At 39.2% G+C, this 23,148-nt stretch overlaps 1 protein-coding gene across 1 annotated transcript in view; it reads right to left on the reverse strand.

The window, feature by feature from the left end:
- The window catches only part of Aass (aminoadipate-semialdehyde synthase), a 56,158-nt gene that overhangs the window by 17,198 nt on the left and 15,812 nt on the right, over positions 1-23,148 (reverse strand). The window contains exons 5-13 of the mRNA XM_028762572.1: positions 22,463-22,530; positions 22,220-22,366; positions 20,975-21,053; positions 20,730-20,857; positions 16,898-17,046; positions 13,755-13,877; positions 12,786-12,897; positions 2,374-2,433; positions 2,078-2,145 (exon numbers count right to left, since the gene is read on the reverse strand). Of these exons, the coding sequence (XP_028618405.1) occupies positions 2,078-2,145; positions 2,374-2,433; positions 12,786-12,897; positions 13,755-13,877; positions 16,898-17,046; positions 20,730-20,857; positions 20,975-21,053; positions 22,220-22,366; positions 22,463-22,530 (934 nt within the window). The remainder of the gene's footprint in view (positions 1-2,077; positions 2,146-2,373; positions 2,434-12,785; positions 12,898-13,754; positions 13,878-16,897; positions 17,047-20,729; positions 20,858-20,974; positions 21,054-22,219; positions 22,367-22,462; positions 22,531-23,148) is intronic.

Raw genomic sequence — 23,148 nt, forward strand, 5'->3', positions numbered from 1 at the left:
ACATCAAAACTTGTTTTGTCAGATATCTTTAGGCTAATGTAAGAGATTAAGACTAGAAAGGATTGCCAGGCAGTGGTGGTGCATGCCTTTAATCCCAGCACTTGGGAGGCAGAGGCAGGCAGATTTCTGAGTTCAAGGCCAGCCTGGTCTATCTACAGAGTGAGTTCCAGGACAGCCAGGGCTACACAGAGAAACCCTGTCTCAAAAAAAAAGACAAAACAACAACAACAACAACAAAGACTAGAAAGGATTTTAATTCTTGACCCATTTATTCTGTTAAAAGTTATACTTTCTAGAAAGGGAACTTTTGTTTTGACAAACAATGACCTCCATGGTAGTGACAGGGTCTTGCTCAACTATAACTCTTTATTGTTTACTTCATTTTGTTTTGAATGTGGAAGTTTATCAAACGCTTTTAACTGAGATTCCCAGATGTCCTCACGAATCTATGGGCATGGTCTGGTACCAGGGTCTTCACAGTAAACCTGGATGGTGAGGTCTTTAGAGTACTCTCACACACCAATCTGCTAACCTTTTCATTTATAATAAATGAATAAGTACTGATATTAAATGTTCCCATCTATCTTCACACAGAAACACATGCATACTACAGATAAGAGATCTCCTTCAACTATGATCCTATCCATTTAACTGAAAGAGCCACCATTACCTGTTTATTAGATATTCTTTCCAGTAGTACCTTATATAATTTGTATAAATAAAACATTATTTTGATGCACCAATATAAAATATTTAAAACACTCCTAGATTCCAATTCAGTCCACATCAACAGTACCCCTAAACCCCAAATTCCAGGATAATAGTCACTATCCTAAACAATGAAAAGAATGTAAGACTAAAGTAAATTCCCTTTCTAGGTAAGATCTCCATTATCAGATCCCTGCCATAAGAATACACTGGGGAATAAAAGTAGAAAGTTCCAGCAACTGCAGCCAATTAGGTCAGCTGCCCCAGGAAATCTGATGCATAGACTGAAGAAATGACAGACTGGTTGACACATCATTACTATCACAGTAAGGAATCATCCAGGTAACAAGGATAAACAGAATTATAAATAACAAGCAAATATGATGCTTCCTTATAATAAACTCTCTTACAGAACTATAAAAACAGTTTGATTTTTAGAATTTAGAATTCTTCTAGAATTTTATAATTCTTTAGAAAGAATTAAATACTCAAGCATTTAATGTCAGAAGATTCCATTCCCACATTTAATTCAACAGTTCTACCAAACTAACACATATAAGAAACACAGACACACACAACTACCAACTACACACACACACACACACACACACACACACACACACCCCAAAAACCTGATTCTGGCACATCTCTTTATTTCCTGTAGCAAGGACCACTTTAAAAAAAAAAAAAGGTAAGGTAGGTGTTCTATTGTATTCTGTTTTCCCCCTGGCTTCTCCCAGCATTTCAGTTTCTGTGTTATTTTGCAAAATGTGAAAAGACCAGTGGAAGTACAGTCTGTGGGGGAAGCAAGACAATTTTAAGAAACATCAATGTTTCCTGACTCTGAACAGGAGAGTCAGTTAAGAAGGCAGAGGGCTGGCTTGATAGAGTCACAGGCCTTTTAGGGCACCTTTCTCCTCTCATCTGCTGCCTTCTCTACTGTGTCTGTTAATTTCTATTCAATATACTGAACAAATCAAAGTCCAAACTTTCAACAAAAGCCCAAGCAGAAAGTACCACAGAAAGAGTTAATATGCTGATTTCTTTTGGAAAAAAAAATATAAATCACTGTGTGCAGCAAACTGAAGAGGAATCACAGAGCTATTCAAATGGTAACACTGTTTCACTCTTTTATTCGCAGGCCAGAACCCAGCAGATTTGAACTGCTGTGGGGACGCTATGCTGCTCTTCAAAGAAAAAGCTCTCATGCTGGTTTCAGCAGTTGCTTCCTTTGGATTTCTAACATTATCAAAATGTACATGTTACATAAATCTAATATTAATAACTCTCATTGAAATCTTTAAGATATTTGTCAAATCCAAGGTAAGAATAAAGAACAATATCAGAAGTTTTTTTTAACAGTACATACCTGCTTTCTCGGAGTTTCTGTATATATTTGTATTTGTCAGTCAATAGACCATTGGATGTAATCACTGCCTAGACAAGTATACAAAGACATTCCTTTAGTATTTAACATTTAGTCCTAGGACTATGAACATGTGACTGACAGAAGAGAGGTGTGAAAGATGGCAGGAGGGAGAAAAGAAGAGAAAGAGCAGAGATAAATGTCAGGAAAGGAGGATAGGAACATACACCACAAAGAGAAGAAGTGAAAAGGAGGGGGGCAAAAGTTTACGTTCACGTGAAGGAGTTCTCATAACTTACGTCTCGCACCACGGGAGAGAAGTTCTGGCTTTCCAGAGGCTGTGAGGCATCTGATAATAACTGTGAGCAAAGAGAGAGGAGGAGAGGTAAACAGAACCGCAACCGGGCCACGTGGTACTTATCAACAGACTAAGATTCTGCTTGAAGAAAAAGTTTTCTGGATATTGCTGAGTATAAATAAATGACCATAAAAATTATAAATAATTCTATGTAAAGGAATATAATGTTGCAAGGCAAGGTCTAATATTAAAACTAAAATTTGACTGAAATCACCTTTGCTTGCTGAGAATACACAAAGACCCTTCTTTCATAAGCAGAGGTATTATATTAAATTTCCCAAGTATCAGAGCCATAACCTTTCCTCTGAGTGCCTCTGTCCAATCCCAAAACTTCAAGTTGTTCCATGAGAACCAGCCAAGCCCACCAACCTCACTGCAGATGTCACCCTCTGATCATATTTAGTTTTATGGTTAATAAAACACTTCAAAACTTGGGAATAATGACTTGACCAAATAGAACTCAATGGTATCTATAATCTGTCCATTTTCTTTGAAGATTGAATCAGATAGATATTGACAGAAGACACCTCCTCCCTCTCCCCCCTCTTCCCCCCTTCCCCTCCTCTTCCCCTCTCTCTCCCCCTCCCTCCCTGTAACCTCAGACAGAGTTTCTCTACATAGTCCTGGCTATCTTAGAACTCACTCTGTAGAGCAGGCTGGCCTTGAACTCACAGAGCTCGACCTGCTTCTCAGAGTGCTGGGACTAAAAGTACAAGCCATTATACCTGACCCGTACCTCACCACACCTGAGAAGCTTTCTCTTTTTCTCAAGACCCAGAGGTCAACAGTAGAGTATCAGTCAGGACTTTCTTAGGTTAAGGTCTAGAACACTTACCCAAATAAAAAAACAAGTCATTACAGGCAGGGGTGGGATGGGGAATGGGATACTAGAAACAGACTATAACATTGTTTTTTGTGCATCTGAAGCAGATGGTCAACAAATAGCTATTGAATCCAACAGAAACAAAACATCCTTATCATCCTTAAGCCTGTGCCCTGTAATACCACAGAATCTGTATGGACTTTAAGTCAAAAGTAAAAAACTAACAAAAGTGTACCAATAAAATGACTTCTAATAGCATTCTGCTATCCCATAGATCAATGCCTTGCTTGGCCATCATCAGAGAAACTTCTTCCTACAGCAGATGGGAACAAACACAGAGACCCACACCCAGACATCGTGCAGAGAGAGAGAGAGAGAGAGAGACAGAGAGAGACAGAGAGAGAGACAGAGACAGACAGACAGACAGACAGACAGACCTTGGAACACTCAGCCCGAAAGGGGATATTTCCATCAAATCCCTCCCGGTAAGGTTGAGAGAACCTTGTGGAAGAGGAGGCAGAAAGAGTTTAAGAGCCAGAGGGGACAGAGGACACCAAGAAGACAAGGTCCTCTGAGTCAACATGACCAAACCTCATATGAGCTCACAGAGACTGACACAGAATGCACAGAGCCTGCTCAGGTCTGTACCAGCTCCGCTGCATATATATCCTGGCTTCCAATTTAGTGGTTTTTCTGGGATTCAAGTGTATGAATGAGTAGGTCTCTGTTAATGACTTCTCTTGGGCTCTTTTTCTTCTGTTTACTTGTTTCATCCAATTCTGATGTGTAAGTTTTTGTTTTAGCTTATTATATTTTATTTCACGATATTTTATTATTAGCGGCCTGTTGTTTTTCCTAACAAGAGACACAAAGTGAGTAGATCCTGATAAGAAGGGAGGTGGGGAGGGGCAGGAAGGAATGGAGGGAAGAAAAAAACGTAATCAGAATAGATTATGTGAGGAAAAAAATTTATTTTCTGATGAAGAGAAAAAGGTAAAAAATGAGGAAAAATATAGTACCTCGAATTTTCTAAAATAGTTCCTGCTATAGTTTATAAGAAAGAGATTTCCATAGCTCATGTCTCTGACTGAACACTTGATAACACTGTTTTGGAGGATCCTGGAGCCTCTGGGGCTGTGAGACTGAAGAATGTGTGACATGGAGATGAACTTTGAGGTCTATAGTTTAGCTTTATAATCATCCTTTGCTTCTGGATCCCCCCATGCTCCTGCTACCCCCCACTGAGGGTCATCCCTTCTGCTGTGTCCTGAAATAAGCCTTTCTTCTCTTAGTTCTCTTTTGTCAAATGCTTGATCATAGCAATGAGAAAAGCTATACAGAAAACTGGTACAGACAAGTGGGGCCTTTGCTATGATAAACTGGACTTTAGGAGTCATAGTCCTTTGGTGCAAGTTAATAAGAGAAATGCGGAAGAGTATGAAGCTGCTGAATACAGAAGCCCTTAAATATCACAAGGAAAGCTTAATAGGCCATTCTGATGGGAACTGGAAAGACCAAAATGTCAATGGGGAGGCATATTGTAAAGTCTGGGACCATGGAGTTTCAGACACAAACACGACATTGTCAGGAACTAGATCGGAAGCTGTTTGTATTACATTCTTGTAAAACGTCCCACTGTTGATGCTCATGTCCAAAAACTTAACTGAGGCCAACTTCAAAAGTGATGGACTAGGGACTAGGTGGCTGGAAAGATTGCTCAGCGGTTAAGAGCACTTGTTGCTCTTGCAGAAGACCCAGGCTTGTTTCCCAGAATTTGCATAATGGCTCACAGTGTTCTATAAGAAACTTATACATTTACAATTCAATACAGAAATTAAGTAGTAAACTAATTTGTTTAGTGGAGAAAAATTTGAAGACAGTGTAATCATTCAGAGTATAGTATGGCTGTGTGTGTCCATCAAAGTATTACTGTGTTTGCTATGTTTGTCCACATTTACTGTGAGAGTGAGCAAAAATTTCCAGAATCTACACAAATATGAGAGAATGGATTCCACATACAGGCAGTACACACACACACACACACACACACACACTAACAAATAAAAATGTAAAACTAATCTATAGAACATACCATTAAACAAAATAAAATCAAATGTAGTAGTAAAGCAACCTGATAAAGTTCTAGGTTAAGCTCATTCATAGACACAAATGTAATAATTTTAAACAAAATTAACTGATGTGTAAACTTAATAAAAGTACAGTTAATAGATATGCATGTATACACACATATACATACTCTAGATATATCAGAAAAACTCTTTAGGGTAAAATTGTTAGTAATAGCTCCAAACAGAAAACCATCTTAATGTCAACCAACTGTAAAATAAACAGATGTCGATGTAGCCATTAGCAACCTGAACTTGCTCACAAATAGAAGATTAACATATTGTGGTCACGTTGAATTTACTCTATGAATGTTAAGATGGTTTGATTTGAAAATCAGTTGACAGAAATTATATTAGCAACGCAAAATCTTGATGAATGGAAAATATAACAACCATTATAATAGTTCAAAAGTCTTTGATATGTAAAAATACATGAAAATTTTATAGCAAATGTCAAACTTACTGATAAAACTATTCTCTAGAGATGGGGGGGATGAAAGAGTCAGAGAATGGGGAAAGAGGCTTCAAAATACCAACTTCTAAGTACAAAGCAGATATTATAACCATGAACTCGCAGTAGATGGCTATTGTACTGGCACTAGGTACACAGAAGTCGGTCCTTCTTGGCGCCAAGCTATACAGAGGGAAGGATTCACTGGACTGTAGAACTTACTGTTGATCTACTGACAACCAAAAGATTTTGCCTTGAGGGGCAGCATGGTATCCACTTGTATACACACTGGTAGTCAGACCAAGTTCTGACAGTTAGTCCCCACTCATGATCACACAGACAGCTCTGAAGAACACTAAACAAAACCAAAGTAAGTAAATACAGAACAGAGACAGGGGCGGGGCTGGTGGAGGTAGGAGAGACATTCAAGAAGATAGGAGAAAGGGTAAGCAGAATACATAGTGTATGTGTATAAAACCTTAAAAGAACAAAACTTACTAACAAAAAAGGATTTAAAGAGGCAAAGACACGAGTTGCCTGCTATTTTCATTCACCATAAAAGCACAAATGTCTTTCAACAGATACCAAAATCTTCATGGTTAGAGGTCAGGACAGCAGATGTGGAACTTTTGAGAAGAGCAGGAAAGGTATGGGGTGAGGACAAAGAGGTGTGCGGGATGCTAATGACACATGGCCCTCAGTATAATGTGACCATTTTCACATTTTCTTAAATGGTAGGAGATTTTATTTTTGAGATTATAACATTTCTCCCTTCTCATTCTTCTCTTCAAACTCTCATATATCCTTCTCCATGATCTCTTTCAAATTCATAGTCTTTTATCATTGTTATTGCATACATATATTTGTGTGTGTATATATGTATATATATATGTATGTATATATGTGTGTGTGTATATATATATATATATGCATACATATATAGATATCCTACTCAGTCTATATACTGTTACTTGTATGGTGCATTCCTCTTATGGAACACATACATTTGATTCTTTAACACTTTATATTTTACATAATATAAAAGCTTTATATTTATATTGTTTTCTATACAAATTTTTATTCACAAGTGTTGTCATGAGTCACACTGGCTAACTCTCATGATGTTTCAGTGCAAATTCATTGAATTGACCCCCCACACATACACATACACATACACACACACACACACACACACACACACACACACACACACATATATATATATATATATCTATATATATATATATATATATGAAATGTACTACACTGAATAATAATTTTGATTAAAGACAAGTAGGAGGTCAATGGTATGGCCAAGCAGGTAAAGGCCCTTGCCACCAAGATCATGTTGTTACCTGCCCAAAACCCATACAAAATCAAGTCAAGTATGGATGGGAGAAAGGTTCATAAGACCTCATTCCCAGACAACTGCTATTGATAGTTGATGGTTGCTTGAGGAGGGAGAGTCATTTTTCTTAGGGGTAAGATACCCACGCTTTAGTAGATGGTTTCTCATTCAATACATATAGGTGGTATTAATAGTCCTCAGGAGTTGAGTTTTTCTTTTTAAATTATGAATTAAGAAGGGGGATATTTAATGGGTTTCTGGGTAGAGTTGGAGGTTGCAGGTGGGGAAAAATAAAATAAAAATACACTATATACAGTTTTAAAAGAAATTACATCATAGTATTTGCAGGCAAATAGAACTAGAAAAAAATCATTCTGAGCAAGGCAACCCAGACCCAGAAATACAAACATGACATGTACTTGCTTATAAATGGATATTAGCTATTAAGTGAAGGATAATCATGCTGCAATCCACAGACCCAGAAAATCTAAGTAACAAGGAGAGCTCAAGAGTGGGTGCTTGGATCTCCCTGGGTAAGGGAAACAGAATAGAGTTTTATGGGTGGACTGTGGGTGGATGGGGATGGAAACAGGAGGGATCAGGTGGTGGAGGGAGGGAGGGATGGATGGAGGGAGAGAAGGACAGAGAGAGATTGAAATAGATGGGCATTTAGGGGGCAATATGAAGTCTAGTGCGATAGAAACTTCCTGGAAACTATGAGGTAGACCCTAAGGAGGATTCCTAGTAAGGGAGGATATAGAGACTTAACTAGCTATCTCCTATAGCCAGGCAAGGCTTCCAGGGGTAAGACCAACCCAACCACAAAATCTATAACCTACAACCTGCCATGCTTGCAAGATACTCATGGACAAAGGTGGCTCAGAGCTTGTGAGAGTGGCCAACTAATGACTAATCTAACCTGAAGTCCACGCCAGGAGAAGAGGCCGATGCTTGTTGCAGCCTAGATGGCCAGGATCCAGAAGCTGGATAGTTCAGAGACTTAGGGTAGAACCAAACAAGACTGAGCAAAATATAATATAATATAATATAATATAATATAATATAATATAATATAATATAATATAATATATTATAATATAATAGTTAATGATTCCTAATGATACTCTGCTGTACTCATAGGATCGATGCCTAGCCCAGTCTTCAACAGAAAGGGTGCAAAGAACCTCAGCCAAACATTAGGTGGGACTTGGGGAACCCCACTGAAGATAGGGGAGGAAGCATCATCGTAATCAGAGAGGTGGAGGACACCAGGAGAACAAGGTCAACAGAACCAGCTAAGAAGGGCTCATAGGGGCCTGCATGGGTCTTCACTAGGTCCTCTGCATACATGCTGTGTTTCTTTACACTGGGATTTTTGTAGGAGTTCTAACAATGCTCCCATTGGGGTATCTGACTCTTGTCTGCTTACAGGACATTTTTCCTCCTACTGGGTTACCTCATCCAGCCTTGAATGTGGGTTTGTACCTAGTCTTGCTGCATCTTGTTATGCTGAATTCAGTTGATGTCCCTGAGAGACCTGTTCTTTTCTGAAGGGAAATGGAGGAGGAATAGATCTTTTGGATAGGAGACATTGGGGGTGATGCACTGGCAGGAATAGAGTGAGGGGATGCTGAAGTCACAACGCATTGTATGGGAGAAGAATAAATAAAATTTTAAAAAGAAATATTAGCAGTCACATCCATCCACATGACTGATTTATATTCAACATTTAACAGAATATGAGTTGGGCTAAAATATATAATTTCCATGCTGAAAAGGATGACTGAAAGCTGGGGATTTGCCAGTATTTCTGCCTACTCTAATACTCTGCTGAACCCAGGGTGACTCCATCCACTTATTAATACCAGGGAGTTTCATGTTAGCTTAGGGGACTAAGATCTTACAAACTATCCCTCCTTTAAATACTAGGTGTAAACCCTAGGAAGAAGTTCAGGCAATAAAGAACTGCATGAGGGGTTTAGAAATGGAGGGACAGCAGGTTTGGAGAGAAGCTTCAGAATGGAGGAGCTTCCACGGGAATAGCCGAGTTTCCCACATTGCTTTGACAACAAGGCTTGTGTGATGTTCTAATTTCATTCTGTCGGTGTCATAAATCATGTTGACCAAAGAAACTTACTGGAGGAAAGAGTTTATATTGGCTTACCAGTTATCCTTCCTTACCATGTAAGGAAGTCTGGCCAAGAACTTGAAGAAATCATGGCAGAATGCTACTTGCTGTCTTTCTGACTCATGCTGCACTAGATTTGAAATACAGCCCAGGACCATCTGCCCAAGCAGCGATGCTGACATCATTGCGACCCTTCTACATCATAATAACCAAGACAACCTCCTATACAATCCACAAACCAGACTGATATATACAATTCCTCAGGTGATACAATTTCTCAAAGCATTGGTTCCTGTCAGGTGACTCTAGGCTGTACCAAATTGACAATTAATATTTAGCAGGACAAGTGGAGAGGTAAAGGGGTTTTGAAAATATACCAGGCCCAGAGCAACCAGACTCAAGAGTATTGGGGTAAAAATTGGTAGATTCAGGAAAGGGAAGGTCAGCTTTTATCTAAGTCTCTTCTGTCTCATGACATACACACTGAGCAAGCACAGGCCAGGATACAGTACACATTCAAATAAAGATAAAAGACGCTCATTTTATTTAAGCTAGCTGGCACCACAGATGAGATGTAATTTTTAATTTGGGTCTAAACAAGTTGACTCTAAACTTGGCCTTAAAAAAATATTCACCATTTTTTCAGAATCCCCACAATATAACATTTACAGCATCCAGCACACTTGCTCTATATCTATTCTCAAAGGCGGAAACAATCCACAAACTTCAACCTCAAATTTGCCCAGAGTGTTAGGAGGAGAAGATACAGCAGTGTTCCCTTTTCCCCAGGTTTGCCTCCCATGGGTTTGGTTACTCAAGTCAGTTACAGTCTGAAACAATCGATAGAAATTCCTGAAACCAACTATTAATAAGTTTTAAGTGCACACCCTTATACCCTTCTGAGTAGCAGATGTAACTGTGTGCTTTCCTCCTGCATCCCACATGACCAGAGCATCCATACTGTACATGCCACACACACACACATACACATATACACACACAAACATACAGAGAGAAAGAGAGAGAGAGAGAGAGAGAGAGAGAGAGAGAGAGAGAGAGAGAGAGAGAGAGAGAGAGAGAGAAAACATTAGAAGCCATCTCAGATCTGAATCAGCTGTGGTGGTGTTTCAGTAGCTTAATGCTAAGTCCCAGGCCATACATCTTTCGTCTTGCTTTCTTTTATCCTACAGACGTTGTTATTAAGTTATCAAGAGCAGGAAAGGCATGCAACTCGCGAGGTGTTTTGAGACTGAGAGACCAGATTGACCTAAATTTTATAAGATATTATTATCATTGCTCTATTCATAGTTAGTGGTTATTACCAATCTCTTACTGAACCATGCTTTTCAGTTAAACTTTGTCATAAGTATGCATGTATAGAGAAGATATATATGTAGGATCTAATATTATGTATAGTTTCAGACATGAATGAGATTCCCAGAATGTGTCCCCGACAGATAAGGGAAACTAACATAAAGACTGCAAAATGGCTTTTAAAACTGTGTTCCATGTGATGAAGAAAAATACATAAGAAAATTCATAAGAAAAGCAGGGATCAAGGCAGTGGCAGCACTTGGAAGGCAGAGACAGATGAATCTGTGTGGTTGAGGCCAGCCTGGTCAACAGAGCAACTTCCAGGAGAGCCAAGGCTCTACAAAGAAACTCGATCTCAAAAACAAACAAACAAACAAAAAAACCAGTATTGATAGTGTAGTAAAAGCCAGAAGCCTCAAGCCAGACCAAAGACTCATTGCAGTGAACATCTGCAAGCAAATAAGTGTGGACAAGAGTAGGTATACTGAGGGACACTCTATGGCACTCTACAGCTTCCACCATAAGATCTCTTTCATTTGTGGGGGACACTGTAAGAGAAGAAGGTGGGTATGAAGGGATGGGGAAATGAATGGGATTAGGTTGCATGATGTGGAATTCGCAACAAAGCAACTGAAAGTTAGTAAAAAAAAAAAAGTAAAAACCACAAAAACAATAAAATAAGATGATGATGATGATGATGATGAAGATGACAATGGTGATGAAATCACGGAGATTCTAGGCAGGGAAAAGGAAAACTACCAAGAAACAAATAACTACTACTCTAAGTTAAAAAGTGCACAGACAGGGTTGCTCCCAGGATAAAAACTACTATGGCATTTACAGACCTGAAGTATTCTTCTGAATTCTGAAGGCGGCTACATGCTCACACACATATACATACATACATACATACATACATACATACATACATACATATTGTTTTAAAAATAAATCTAGTCAGCAGAGAAACAATGTCAAGAAAAGTGAATATAAAACACAGCTGGGACATTTACTATTCCTTTTCTCCCTAGACATGCATGCAAGCACTGAGACATTTATATCTCTAGAGTGTTAAAACGTAGGAAAACCATTAATACCACAACCAGCAAATTTTATAGATGGATGTCTGAGTGATACCTTGAGTCAGAAATCTAGCTAATGCCTAGTCTCACTTGCCATTGGTAATCTCCCAATGCTACTACCTCCCCTCAGAGCCAACTTCAGACACACTGCAGACTCAGCATGCATTGGCACATGACAGAAGGCAAGAAGTATCTCCCTCAAGTTGTTCTCTGACCTCCACAGATACATCACAGTGTAAGCATACTGCTGTATGCACACATGCACATCCAAACACATCAACAAACAAACAAACAAACAAAATATGTTTCCACAGTATTTTCTAATGTGCACATCCTCTAATTTCCCCTTATTAACCCTTTGGTTACTCAGAGACGACAACTTCAGAGCAGAAGTTTTGATTATTCTTCCACTGTTTGCTATGGTCCCGTTTCACAGTCGGAGAGACATAGAGAATGAAGACACAAACAGGAGCTATGGTTCCTAGGTTTGGGATCTCTGCCAAAGGCTGACTGCTGTTAGCAATAAAAACGCAACACATGGTAAGTCTGAACGCAAGATAAACACTTGTGGAATGAAGAGTTTCTTTGGTAAACGGGATGAAATCTAGATTCTGCAGCATCTCAGAAGTCAGTCACAGGAGATGAATACCACCTCAGCATAAGCCATCACTAAACAGAACACTAGGGACTGACATCCAGTGATATTTTGTATATTTCCAATTGTTCCAATCAATTAATTATAACACAGTAAAAATGCCCCCAATACAAATTGATCTAGATAGCAAGGGAATTAATGATAAAGTAATTTACCTGCCCCCACCATGTGGTAAACACCCTTAATAAAATGTATATAATGAGATAAGTGTAACTGATTGTGAACATGTAGTCAGAGATACAGTCCCCAGGAGACCAGTAACAGATTATGTAGAATAAAAATGGACCTATAAGTGCATTTCCGGAAGGGCTGGTATTTCATTTTACAACAGATTTCTTAGAAACAGAAGACCAGAACATTCATAAGCACACTTAATAGTTCTTCTTAAAGTCACAGAGTTGCTGTGGAGCCTACTGGTCCCCTTACCATTTCTTCAACATAAGGGTAAAGCATGTCTCCAAAGTATTCTGTAGCCTCAATTGGAAGCTGAGCTGGCAAATTGTCAATGGAACACATCAGAATCCCGGAGCCTTCAACACTAAGAGAAGCAACATCCTTTATTCAAATGCACAAAATATGACATGAAATTTTTCCCAGACTCTACTCCATTATAATATTTGTATCATTGTTATTTATATATCTGCAGTCTTGAGAAAAAAAGCATATCACTATAAATAAGACTGTTTTCCCTCCTCAGCTTCTTCCAAAATTAGCTTTTCCCTAATTCAACCTAGGAGTCAGCAGCTTCTGTCCATTGGTCAGGTGCAAATATCTGCATCTGACTTTTTCAGCTGCTTGTTGGGTCATTCGGAGGGCAGTCATGACAGTCCCCTTTTTGTGAGCGTTCCATAGCCTCAGTAATTGTGTCAGGCCTTGGGGCCTCTCCTTGAGCTCTCTGACACTGGACCACCAAACAGGCAGCACACACCAGCTGATATGAAGCCCCCAACACATATACAGCAGAGGTCTGTGGGGTCTGGACTCAGTCAGAGAAGATGCACCTAACCCTCAAGAGATTAGAGGCCCCAGGGGTTGGGGAGGTTTGGTAGGATGGGTGCTGGGTGGGGTGAGGACATTCTCATGGAAATTGGGGTAAGGAAGCATGTGATATGGAAGTCAGGGGGTGGACCAGGAGGGAGATAAAATCTGGATTGTAAAAAATGTTTACATAAAATAAAAAAAAGACTGCTTTTTAAACATTGGTAACCCATCTCCCATTTAACTATAGTGAATACTTCTTTAAGCATTGAAATTTCAATGTGATTTTTTTTCATTACTTTTTAACTGTGTTTGAGCATATAACCCCAAACTTCCACACCTTCATAAAGAAGGGAAATGTTGAGTGATTCAAACTAGTACATCAAGGTAAAGAAGCATCAACTTTGACAAACTCACCTGTCGTGAATAATATGCTGGTCTGCGTCATACATGCAAAAGGGATGTTCTATGGTCGTGCATTCAGTCATAAAATCTATAGACCCTCCCGTGTCTGCCGAAATGTCACATATTGCCACAAGTCTGAAAACAATGTCAACACTCAGATGAGATAGTGGAATTCTCAGGCCTTTGAGAAGACTAACAATGAAGAAAAACATAGTGGGGTCGAAAAAAAATTGCACTGTGCGTGCCAAATATTTCCCAGGCACTTAGAATCTTTGTTCTGCAGTTCAGTCTTTGGGACATTGTGTTGATCTAAGACAGAGGTTTCTTTAGTTTCCCTGAGAATCATGAAAGAGAAAAAAAAAAAGGAAAGGAATCAGAAAGAAAAGAGGTGGGTAAAATCCCTTCCCTACAGAAAAATTTGATAGCAGACGGATTAAGGTGGCCTAGTTCATCATCTATAAATCAGTATTGTAGATAGTTGAGCTGCCTCTCTACGGCATGCCTCCACATCCTTAGATTCCCCTGAGACCTAAAGCACTTGAGGAAAATATTGCATCTATAGTCAACATACATACAATATGTCCCTTCTCATTATTACTACCTAAACAATGCAGCATAACCATTTGCATGGTACTATTGAATAAGAATTTTATTAGCATGTACCTACAAATAAGTTTTATTTTAACTTTTTCCATACATGCGTACTATTTAACATATTCTTTTCTTTCCTTTTTCTCCCCATTGTTGAGCACTAAACCTAGGATTTTAAGCTCTCTATCCTTATCTTTTATTTTTTCCTTTTTATTTGGGGTCAGGGTGCCACCAAGTTGTCCAGTTTGTCCTTGAAGTCCCTCTGTCTCAGACAGCACTTACACTTGTAATCCTCTGTCTTGCTCACATGTAGCTGTGAATTCAGCAGTGAATACACTCAACACCAGCAGACTCTACTAACTGTATTAATGTCTTAGGCATCAGAAGCAATACAGAGATGACGTTAAGTCTATAGTACATGAGGAACTTAGATATCTGTAGATATTGCTCTCTTCTGGGGCTTAGAAACCATTCTCCATAGGCAGGAAGCATTGGCTGTACTACAGAACTCTACTTGTATCTTTATGGAAATCTCTAGAATTGTGAATGACAGTCATAGTCTTTTGAAAAGAATCAATGTTTCTGTCCTGTCTGCAGTCCCCACATGCCTACATAGGGTTGTATACAAGAGCTAGCCTTGCCCACTATTTCATTTTAATGGTTCTCTACTTATCAAGTAGCAGTCTTGAATTGAAATGCTTATCTTCCTGGCCCCTCCCCCAGTCCTTTTTTAAAAGGCTTTGCTGAGCCCAGAGTTAGTCACTCATTAGACACTTGAAGAACAATTACTAAGCTTGGAGCAGTACTGCTTTATCTAAAACAAAACAACAAAAAAAACCCACAAAAACAAAAATAAAAAACAAAACTAAAAAAACAAAAACAAAACCCAACCCAACCAAACATAAAAACCTATTTAACAGACCTTCCCACTTGCTTTTTGTTTCTAACAGGGCCTTCAATGAAACTTGCAAGGACAAAATTAGTAATACATATTGTACTACTTATTGTATTACATATTTAGTACAATATGTAATACATATTGTACTAAAAGTATTAGTAATACTTTTGAAGTGAAGTAAAGTTCACTGCTAAGATAGCAACAGAGAGGCCTGGTGGGGTAGGGGTTGGGGGACATCCTCTTAGAAAGGGGTGTGTATGGCAGGGGGCGGGGAGGAGGTATGGGAAGAGGAGCAGTCAGAGGGAGCACAAGGAGGGGGATAAGGACTGGATTGTATAAAATGATTAAAGAACAATAAAAAAAAGAAAAGAAAGGTTCCCATTCCTCATTTTCTGAACATGCGATGCATAGAGAAACTTTAGAGAACTGAGCTCACCCAGCAGTGTGTCCACCTGTACATCCCAGGATCTGTGATCCTTATGTAAATATGGAGGAGTTTCCCCAGACCAAAGCCCCTTGTTTCCATTACTGAGGGAGACTCTGCTTTGAGGATTACCGCAAGTGCTCTCCATACTTGCTACAAATAATAAAATTTGCTTCACTCTCACTGCAGGGTTTTGCTTATCAGAGGTGAGCTCATCAAATGACCCAACCATTGTGTTGTGTTAGCAGTACTTGCTTTATCTAATCTCCTGTTACATTGCTTGTTGTTCCTTCTGCTTCAGAGCAGCAAACAGCCTGACTATGCTTCTCTGAACTTTAGCTGAGCAGATGGAATCGCTGGTACATAAGATGTTTGACAAATATTTATTAACTCACTCAATATTTAAGAAGTACTTAAATGTCTATTTTATACCAAGTACTTATTAAGGTCAAGACCAAAAGGGTCCTATCTTTCAGGAGAATAAATTTCAGTAGGAGGGAAAAAAAAACTATCATAAACTCAGAAAAATAGAGTGTGAGTTTTTCAAAAGAAAATAATAAACTAGAGAGGAAGGAGATTAATGATGAAGAGATTTCTGAAGAGGGGTGGGCTTTGGAACAAAAAACAAGTCAGAAGTCAGTTTCAAGAGGTGGGTAAACCATAAAATGCTGAGAGGCCAAGGCAGACCATCACTAAAAATTGTCGGGAGCCAAACCCAGGAAACTACCTGCTGTCCTAAGAGAACCTAGGAAGTTACCTGCTGTTCTAGAAAGCCTAGCCAGTACAAGGTTAAGAAAGGACTTTCACAGGTCTCAGGCCCCAGGAACTTAAAGAACGTATGGCATCTCCTAGGAGCTGGTTACAACAATGGGATGGTCAAGGGCAGTAAGGGTATCACAGTGGGATGGTCTAGGGCAATAAGCATTCAATAGTGGGATAGCCCTAAGCAATGACCCTCACCCAAACTTCCCGGTTTGCTTTGTCTTTATAACCTGCACCCAAAATTAAAGTTTCAGAGCTTGATCAGAACCCCAGACTTGCTCTCATTCCTTGTGTCTCTTGTCCCTTCATTCTTTCATCCCCTTCCCTAAGGTCTGGTTGAATCCTTGCGGGCTGGGGAAAAAAAATTAAGCTCTCTGGCATATAGAAACATTGTGGTCTTTGATCCCTAAAAATGGTGCTGCCAAACCAAACCAAACAACAACAAAAACCTTCATTTTTTGATGATGTACAAGTCCTTACTTGTGTGGTAATTCAGGACATCCTTCCACAGGAACAACCGAGGACTTCACTGGGGCCAGGAGACTCTGAGCATCCTGACGTGTGAGCAGGCGAGGGGTGTTTTGCTCCCAGTAGATTCCATTAATTAAACAAGTTGTATAGGGCGCAATCTGTAAAGCAAGTTCCATGTTCAACAAAACAGGATGTAGCTTATGTTAATACCATGTACTGAGAGAACTCTGTATCAGAGCTAGGAGTAAAGGCCAAGGTAAGTCATCAGTGTTACTTCTACAGAATGTTTTGTTGTCCAGGTCACCTCCCCTCTTCTGAGGAAAGAATAATAGTCAACTACTGTTCACTGTAGATTTACTCCATGATAAGATATAAATATAATAAATACATTAAGATTTTATTCTGTAATATATTGCACAGCTAGAAAAGAATAACAAAGAATCAAGTGACCCAGAACTCTATTTCCAGTTCAAATACCAGAGAACACCAACTCTAATCATACTCAATTCTCCAAACTCGATGGCTCTTATCTGCCAGATGGGAATAATGATTTATAAAAAACACTTTGAGAATTCATCAGATAACCTCTCTGGGGAACTGCTTACATATACACATGTACAGGCACACATGTGGCAAGTGCCTCAACATCAGTTTCAGAACTTAAGGTTCAAGATAAAATTAGGGGCAGAGAATCAATTAGGGGCCTCATCATTATGGACGCTATCTCCTATGCTCAGTATTTCTTATTGCCTATAGTTCTTTGTCTAATGGAATGGTCAGCCCAGAAATCATGTAATACAAGTAACACTGAACAGACTGAGCAGGTTGTATCTATCTATCTATCTATCTATCTATCTATCTATCTATCTATCTATCTATGCATATCTATAGAAAGAGAGGTGGAGGAAAAGATCATGCATTTGAGAGAGAACAATGCACAGTCCTTAGGCAGGGTTAGGAGGGGGAAAGGGGAAAACAACATATGAGAAACTAAAGATGAAGTGATGAAATATACTAGATTTCAACCTGTTTTCAACTTTAATTGTTTTCATATATGTTTTGTTCCTTAAGTATCTCAAGGCACTCTTACTCTGAAGGGAAGAGCTTTCTCTGTAGCACACTATCCATGCTAAAATAGCTAAATTTCATACCAGAACCTACAAGAGCTACATTGTGAAAACACACTTAAAATTATTTAAAGCATTTCTTTTCATAATACGTGTATGCACTTTGAGTTAGTATTTGCTATTTAGTTTGTTGGCTTATTTTGAGGACAGCTGTTACATGACCAATTGTATTTCTTAAGAGGATAAAACTGCTGTTTGCCCACCAGAGGGATTAGTTTGTAAGTCACATTTTGGGCAAAGTGGCTAGCCCCGTGCTTATGTAGCTGGACTATTTCTCCCCTTGTCCTGCAATCTGTAATAAACATTTGGAGATCGCTAGTTGCTATGGTTGAGATGTTGAATGACCAGGAAGACTCAGCCTTGGCACTACTTAAATGAAGACTTTTAAAGGGTGCAAAGTCTTCAAATCACTGGGATATTCCTTTAAGGGGATGGTAGAAAGCAAGTCTCTCCTCCACCTCTCTTCTTTCTTCTGATCTTAGATGCTTCCTCCAAACCACTGATCCTTACCACTGCCATCTCCCATGCTTAGCAGATGACTGCCTGATCTTTGACTTAAATCTTTTCCAAAACTGTGTGTTTAAGTCTTTTCTTTTTATAAAGTTGTTTTGGGTATTTTGTTCTAAACATACAATATTGACTGATTAAACAAAATAATTGATACTGAGAGAAAGAATCCTTACTATTACTATGTTGGGAAATATTGAGGCACTTTGGCATTGATTAGCTGTTAGAAATTAGATGTGGAAAACAGACCAGAAGAACATCTCCAAACAAGTTGGAGTGTTGCTCAGGGTCAGGGGGCAAAAACTTTGCCTGTCATACACAAAGCCCTAGCTTCCATCCCAAGTATGAGAAGTCTGTAACCAGGTGTAGGGGTGGCTTGTGCCTATGCTACCAGTACTTAGGAGACAGAGACAGAACAATTGAGAGTTTGAGGACAGCAGGGAATGCAAGTGAATTCTCAACAAACCTAAGCCACAGAGAAGGGGCCTGTCTCAAAAAACAAACCAAACAAAATGAAAACTAAGAGAGAGAGAGAGAGAGAGAGAGAGAGAGAGAGAGAGAGAGAGAGAGAGAGAGAGAGAGAAGAGAAATCAATGATGTGGGGTATGGAAGGGAGAAAGAAAGAAAAGAAGGAAGAGAGGAAAGGGAAGAGGGAAAAATGTAAAATGTCTGAAGTAGAACATTTTAAAAGAGAGTCTGAGGAGCCAGGCAAATGTTTCCTAAGACTGATGTCTACAACGTGCTCCAGATGAATGGTGCATGATGGAGCCATGGGAACAGAAACAAAAAAGGGACTCTAGAAAGGAAAGGCAACCAGAAATACATAACACCTATCGGAAGGAACATCAGGCAGCATGTGTCCTAGGCAAGGAAGGCTTCAGAATCCTGTGTCTAACCTATGGTAACAGCCACATGATGCACAGAGGTAAAGCTTCCCAAGCCAGAGTGAAGGTGCTCAAAATCTGGCACACTGTGCACAAGATGCTTGTCTTGGAGCTTTAGGAGTTGAAGTATGTCTGAATGGGTTTTGGGTCTGCCTGGGTCCAATGACTCCTTTATTATTGTCTGCTCCTGCCTTTTGGAATGGAATGTATATCATGAACCTAACATGCTGTGTATCTTAGAGATATCCAGCTGGGTCTTTATTTTATATGCCTTTACAGCCAAAGATGTTAATCTTGGGTTCTAAGTGTGACTCTGAAATTTGAATTAAGTGATGAGTTAAGACTTTGGAACTGTTGGGGATGAAATGCACATATGTTAAATGTGGGGAACTAAGTTTTATTGGACCCAAGACATAATACTGTGGTTGAAATACAGTTGTCCCTTGAACTTATGAAAAGGTTAACCAGTAAAGTCTTATGTGCATGGCATTTAGAGAACAGAAACTGAATACAACCATGCTCCTAAGAGGTGGAGCCTTTGGAAAGTGATTAAATTAGGTTAGAGAGAGTAGAAGATCCATGATGAATCCTCATGGTTTAATTAGGAGAGAGAAAGAGACTACACACAGAGATCCACATGCCCTCCCACCATGATGTGTGTCTGCCAATGGGAACCCATGGAAAAGCCTGAACTATGCTTTGTTCTTCAGGCTTCCAAAATAAATAACCTCTTTTTTTCCCAAGCTAAATAATCTCTTTTCTTTCCCATGCCATGGTCTTTTATTTTAAAGCCAACTGAGATACTAGGGGAGATTGTGGTTATGATTTTGGGGGCATAGAATAAAAGATAAACCTTTGGGGATGTTGCTCAGTGGTGGAGAACTTGTTTGAGATGCGAGAAACACTAGATTCTTTTTAAAATTGAAAAGAAAAACAATTTTTAAAAGGTTAGGACAGATGTATGTTTAGACCAAGCCTTAGATAAAGTACATTTTTTTTTCCAACAGTGCTAACTAGTATAGGCTAACATAAAAACAAGGCTCTCCAGGAATTGGTTTAAAATTAATGGGTACCTACATTCTTAAATAAAGAGACCGTGAAGCAATGAACATCCCCAACAGAAGCCACCAAAGCCACTAAGCAAAGGCCACCTCAAAACCAGCAGGAGCCAACTACTAAAACCAGCACATGAGAACCAAGGACTCACAGGCAGTCTACCCAAGGATCTCAAGAATCAGGGAACACATTTACAATTTTCCTCTCAGAAAACAGCTTAGCTATAGTGTGTCACAGTAACCAGATCAAAAACAAATAGATACTCACTTCTGTATTAAAACGACTTGTGTAGCGCTCAGGATATTTCTCGTATTCTACAGGATCATACACACCATCTGTTTTCCTGACAAGATGATGATGGCGACTTAACACTGTCCCATACACTTTCCTGAGGTCTTACAAAGAAAAGAGAAATTAGTAAAGTAAGTGACAAATGATAACGATTTATGGTAATAAAGTACTAACACAAAGACCTTTTAAAACAGTGAGAGGGGTCTTCCCTCACTCCTTACCTCCAGTTTTTGAAACTTCTCTTAATTCATGGGGCTCCACATACTCACAAGGTAGCTCATTAAAGACTTCTTGGGCTCCCTGTAAATGTGCATAAGAATCAAACCTTACTAGGGATGGTGCCAACAGGATTTCCTGCAAGGACTCACAATTATGTAGTTCCATTTGTCCTGCCTTATAACCAGAATCACAACATAGAAGTACAGATCCCACAAGCCAGCTTTGGTTTTCGTTGCATTAGAATAGACTACCATTTAACTGGTTCTTCAGAATAGCAATGTTTAGAAATGTGGGTATGATATATGTCTATTTACTTTTTGATTTGCTATAGAGATCATTTTAAGGGGGAGACCGGTCTACCATAGAAGGAAAAGATCAGATGCGTGCTTTATGAAGTAACACTAACAGAGACATTCTGTTTGAGAAACATCTGTACTACACTTATTTTTCAATTAAAAGTTTCTCCAGGGCAATTACAGATGCAGCCTCACCACCACTCCAGAAGAAAACATTAATTCCAGTCTTAATCTTCCTTAGGTACTAGCAAGACTGTAAGTAGTTAATGAAAGAACAACCTATCACCTGAAGAATAGTACTTCATATCCTTAACAAGGAGTTATCAAAGGAAGAGGGAAGAGAAGGAAGGAGGGAGGAAGGGAAGATGGAAGGGTAAAGGGACACTTCAAATTCTAATACAGTGGTTCTCAACCCTTTAATACAATTCCTCATGTTGTAGTGACCCCCCCAACATACAATTATTTTTGTTTCTACTTCATAACTGTAGTTTTGCTATGGTTATGAATCACATTGTAAATATCTGTATTTTTCTACCCCTGTAAAAGGGTTATTGGATCTCATAAAGAGGTCATGACCCTCAGGTTGAGAACTGCTGCTCTAATAGGGGAAATCAACTAAAAGAAAATACTTGGACTGTTACTGTTCTGTGCTACAAGGATAACATATAACAAAAATATCCCAGGGGCTAGATAGATAGGTCAGTGATTAAGAGCACTGGTTACTCATCTAGAGGACCCCGGTTTAATTCTTAATATCCACATGGCAATTCACCATTGTCTGTAACTCCAGCTCCAGGAGATCTGACACCCTCATACCAATGCACACAAAGTAAAATTAAATTAAATTATTTAAAAATACAGCCCCAGTTGAATGGTCATCCATCCTATTTGAAATGCCCATAGCATGTTCATCATTTCAGATTGCTTGCCAGAGAGGATAGGTGGTGTTACCTTGGATACGTTGCCGGTCCCTGTGAATACAAACGTTAAGGGCCCTATTGACTTTGGCATTAAACCCAGAGATATTTCATAGCCAGCATCGCGGACAGCCTGCACAGCCTGACTGCTGTTCCGGTAGTTGTGGGCCATGCCAAGATGCTGAAAGCAAGCACACAGAGTTCACATCAATCCACTAGCTCCAATATGTTCCTATACTGAAAACGTCATGCTTCCAATAAATAAATAATCTCTCACCATAAAAGGTGTATGATGTCCCAAAGCAAGGAGCCTCAAACCCATTCCATGTAAAATATTAATCATTCCTGTCACAGAACCAGAACAATAAAAAGAGCATTAAGTGGCATTGAATAACAGTGCACAAAATAAACTCTGTTCATAGGCATTGACCAGAAGAAATAACACATTTTTTTTCTCTTTGTCCGTTTTAAACCTGCTTAGTGCCCTAAGGAAGCAAAGACCATAATTGTCTCAGATTCATAAGGGACCTCAGAGCATCCTGCCCATACTCTCTACTTTCTATCAAAACCCTCACCCACCTAGGTCCTCATCTGTTTTCTCTCATATTAGCCCTGCTAGAAGAAAATCCCTCCTCTCATAAAAGGTAAATCTCTCCTCCTGTCTGCAGATCACAACCTGACCTGGCCCTTCATGGCAAGGGATTCATTCTTGAATAGTCTCCCTCACATTTAAAACACACTCCCATCTCCCAAACCAAAAGCAAGCAAGCAAACACTCAAAAAATAAAAAATGTTAGGATCCCTTTAGCCTAGGGATCCTAACAGATACTCAGTGGCTTATATCACTAAACTTGATGAGCTTTTCAGATTCTGATTTTCTAGTCAGACTTTTTTGGCAATGTAGACTCTCGTGGATCAACACTCAATTCTCCTCAGTATCCTTGACTTGATTGTATCCTTCTT

The sequence above is a fragment of the Grammomys surdaster genome, unplaced genomic scaffold, assembly GCF_004785775.1.
Source record: "Grammomys surdaster isolate TR1022 unplaced genomic scaffold, NIH_TR_1.0 134, whole genome shotgun sequence".
Classification (NCBI taxonomy): domain Eukaryota; kingdom Metazoa; phylum Chordata; class Mammalia; order Rodentia; family Muridae; genus Grammomys; species Grammomys surdaster.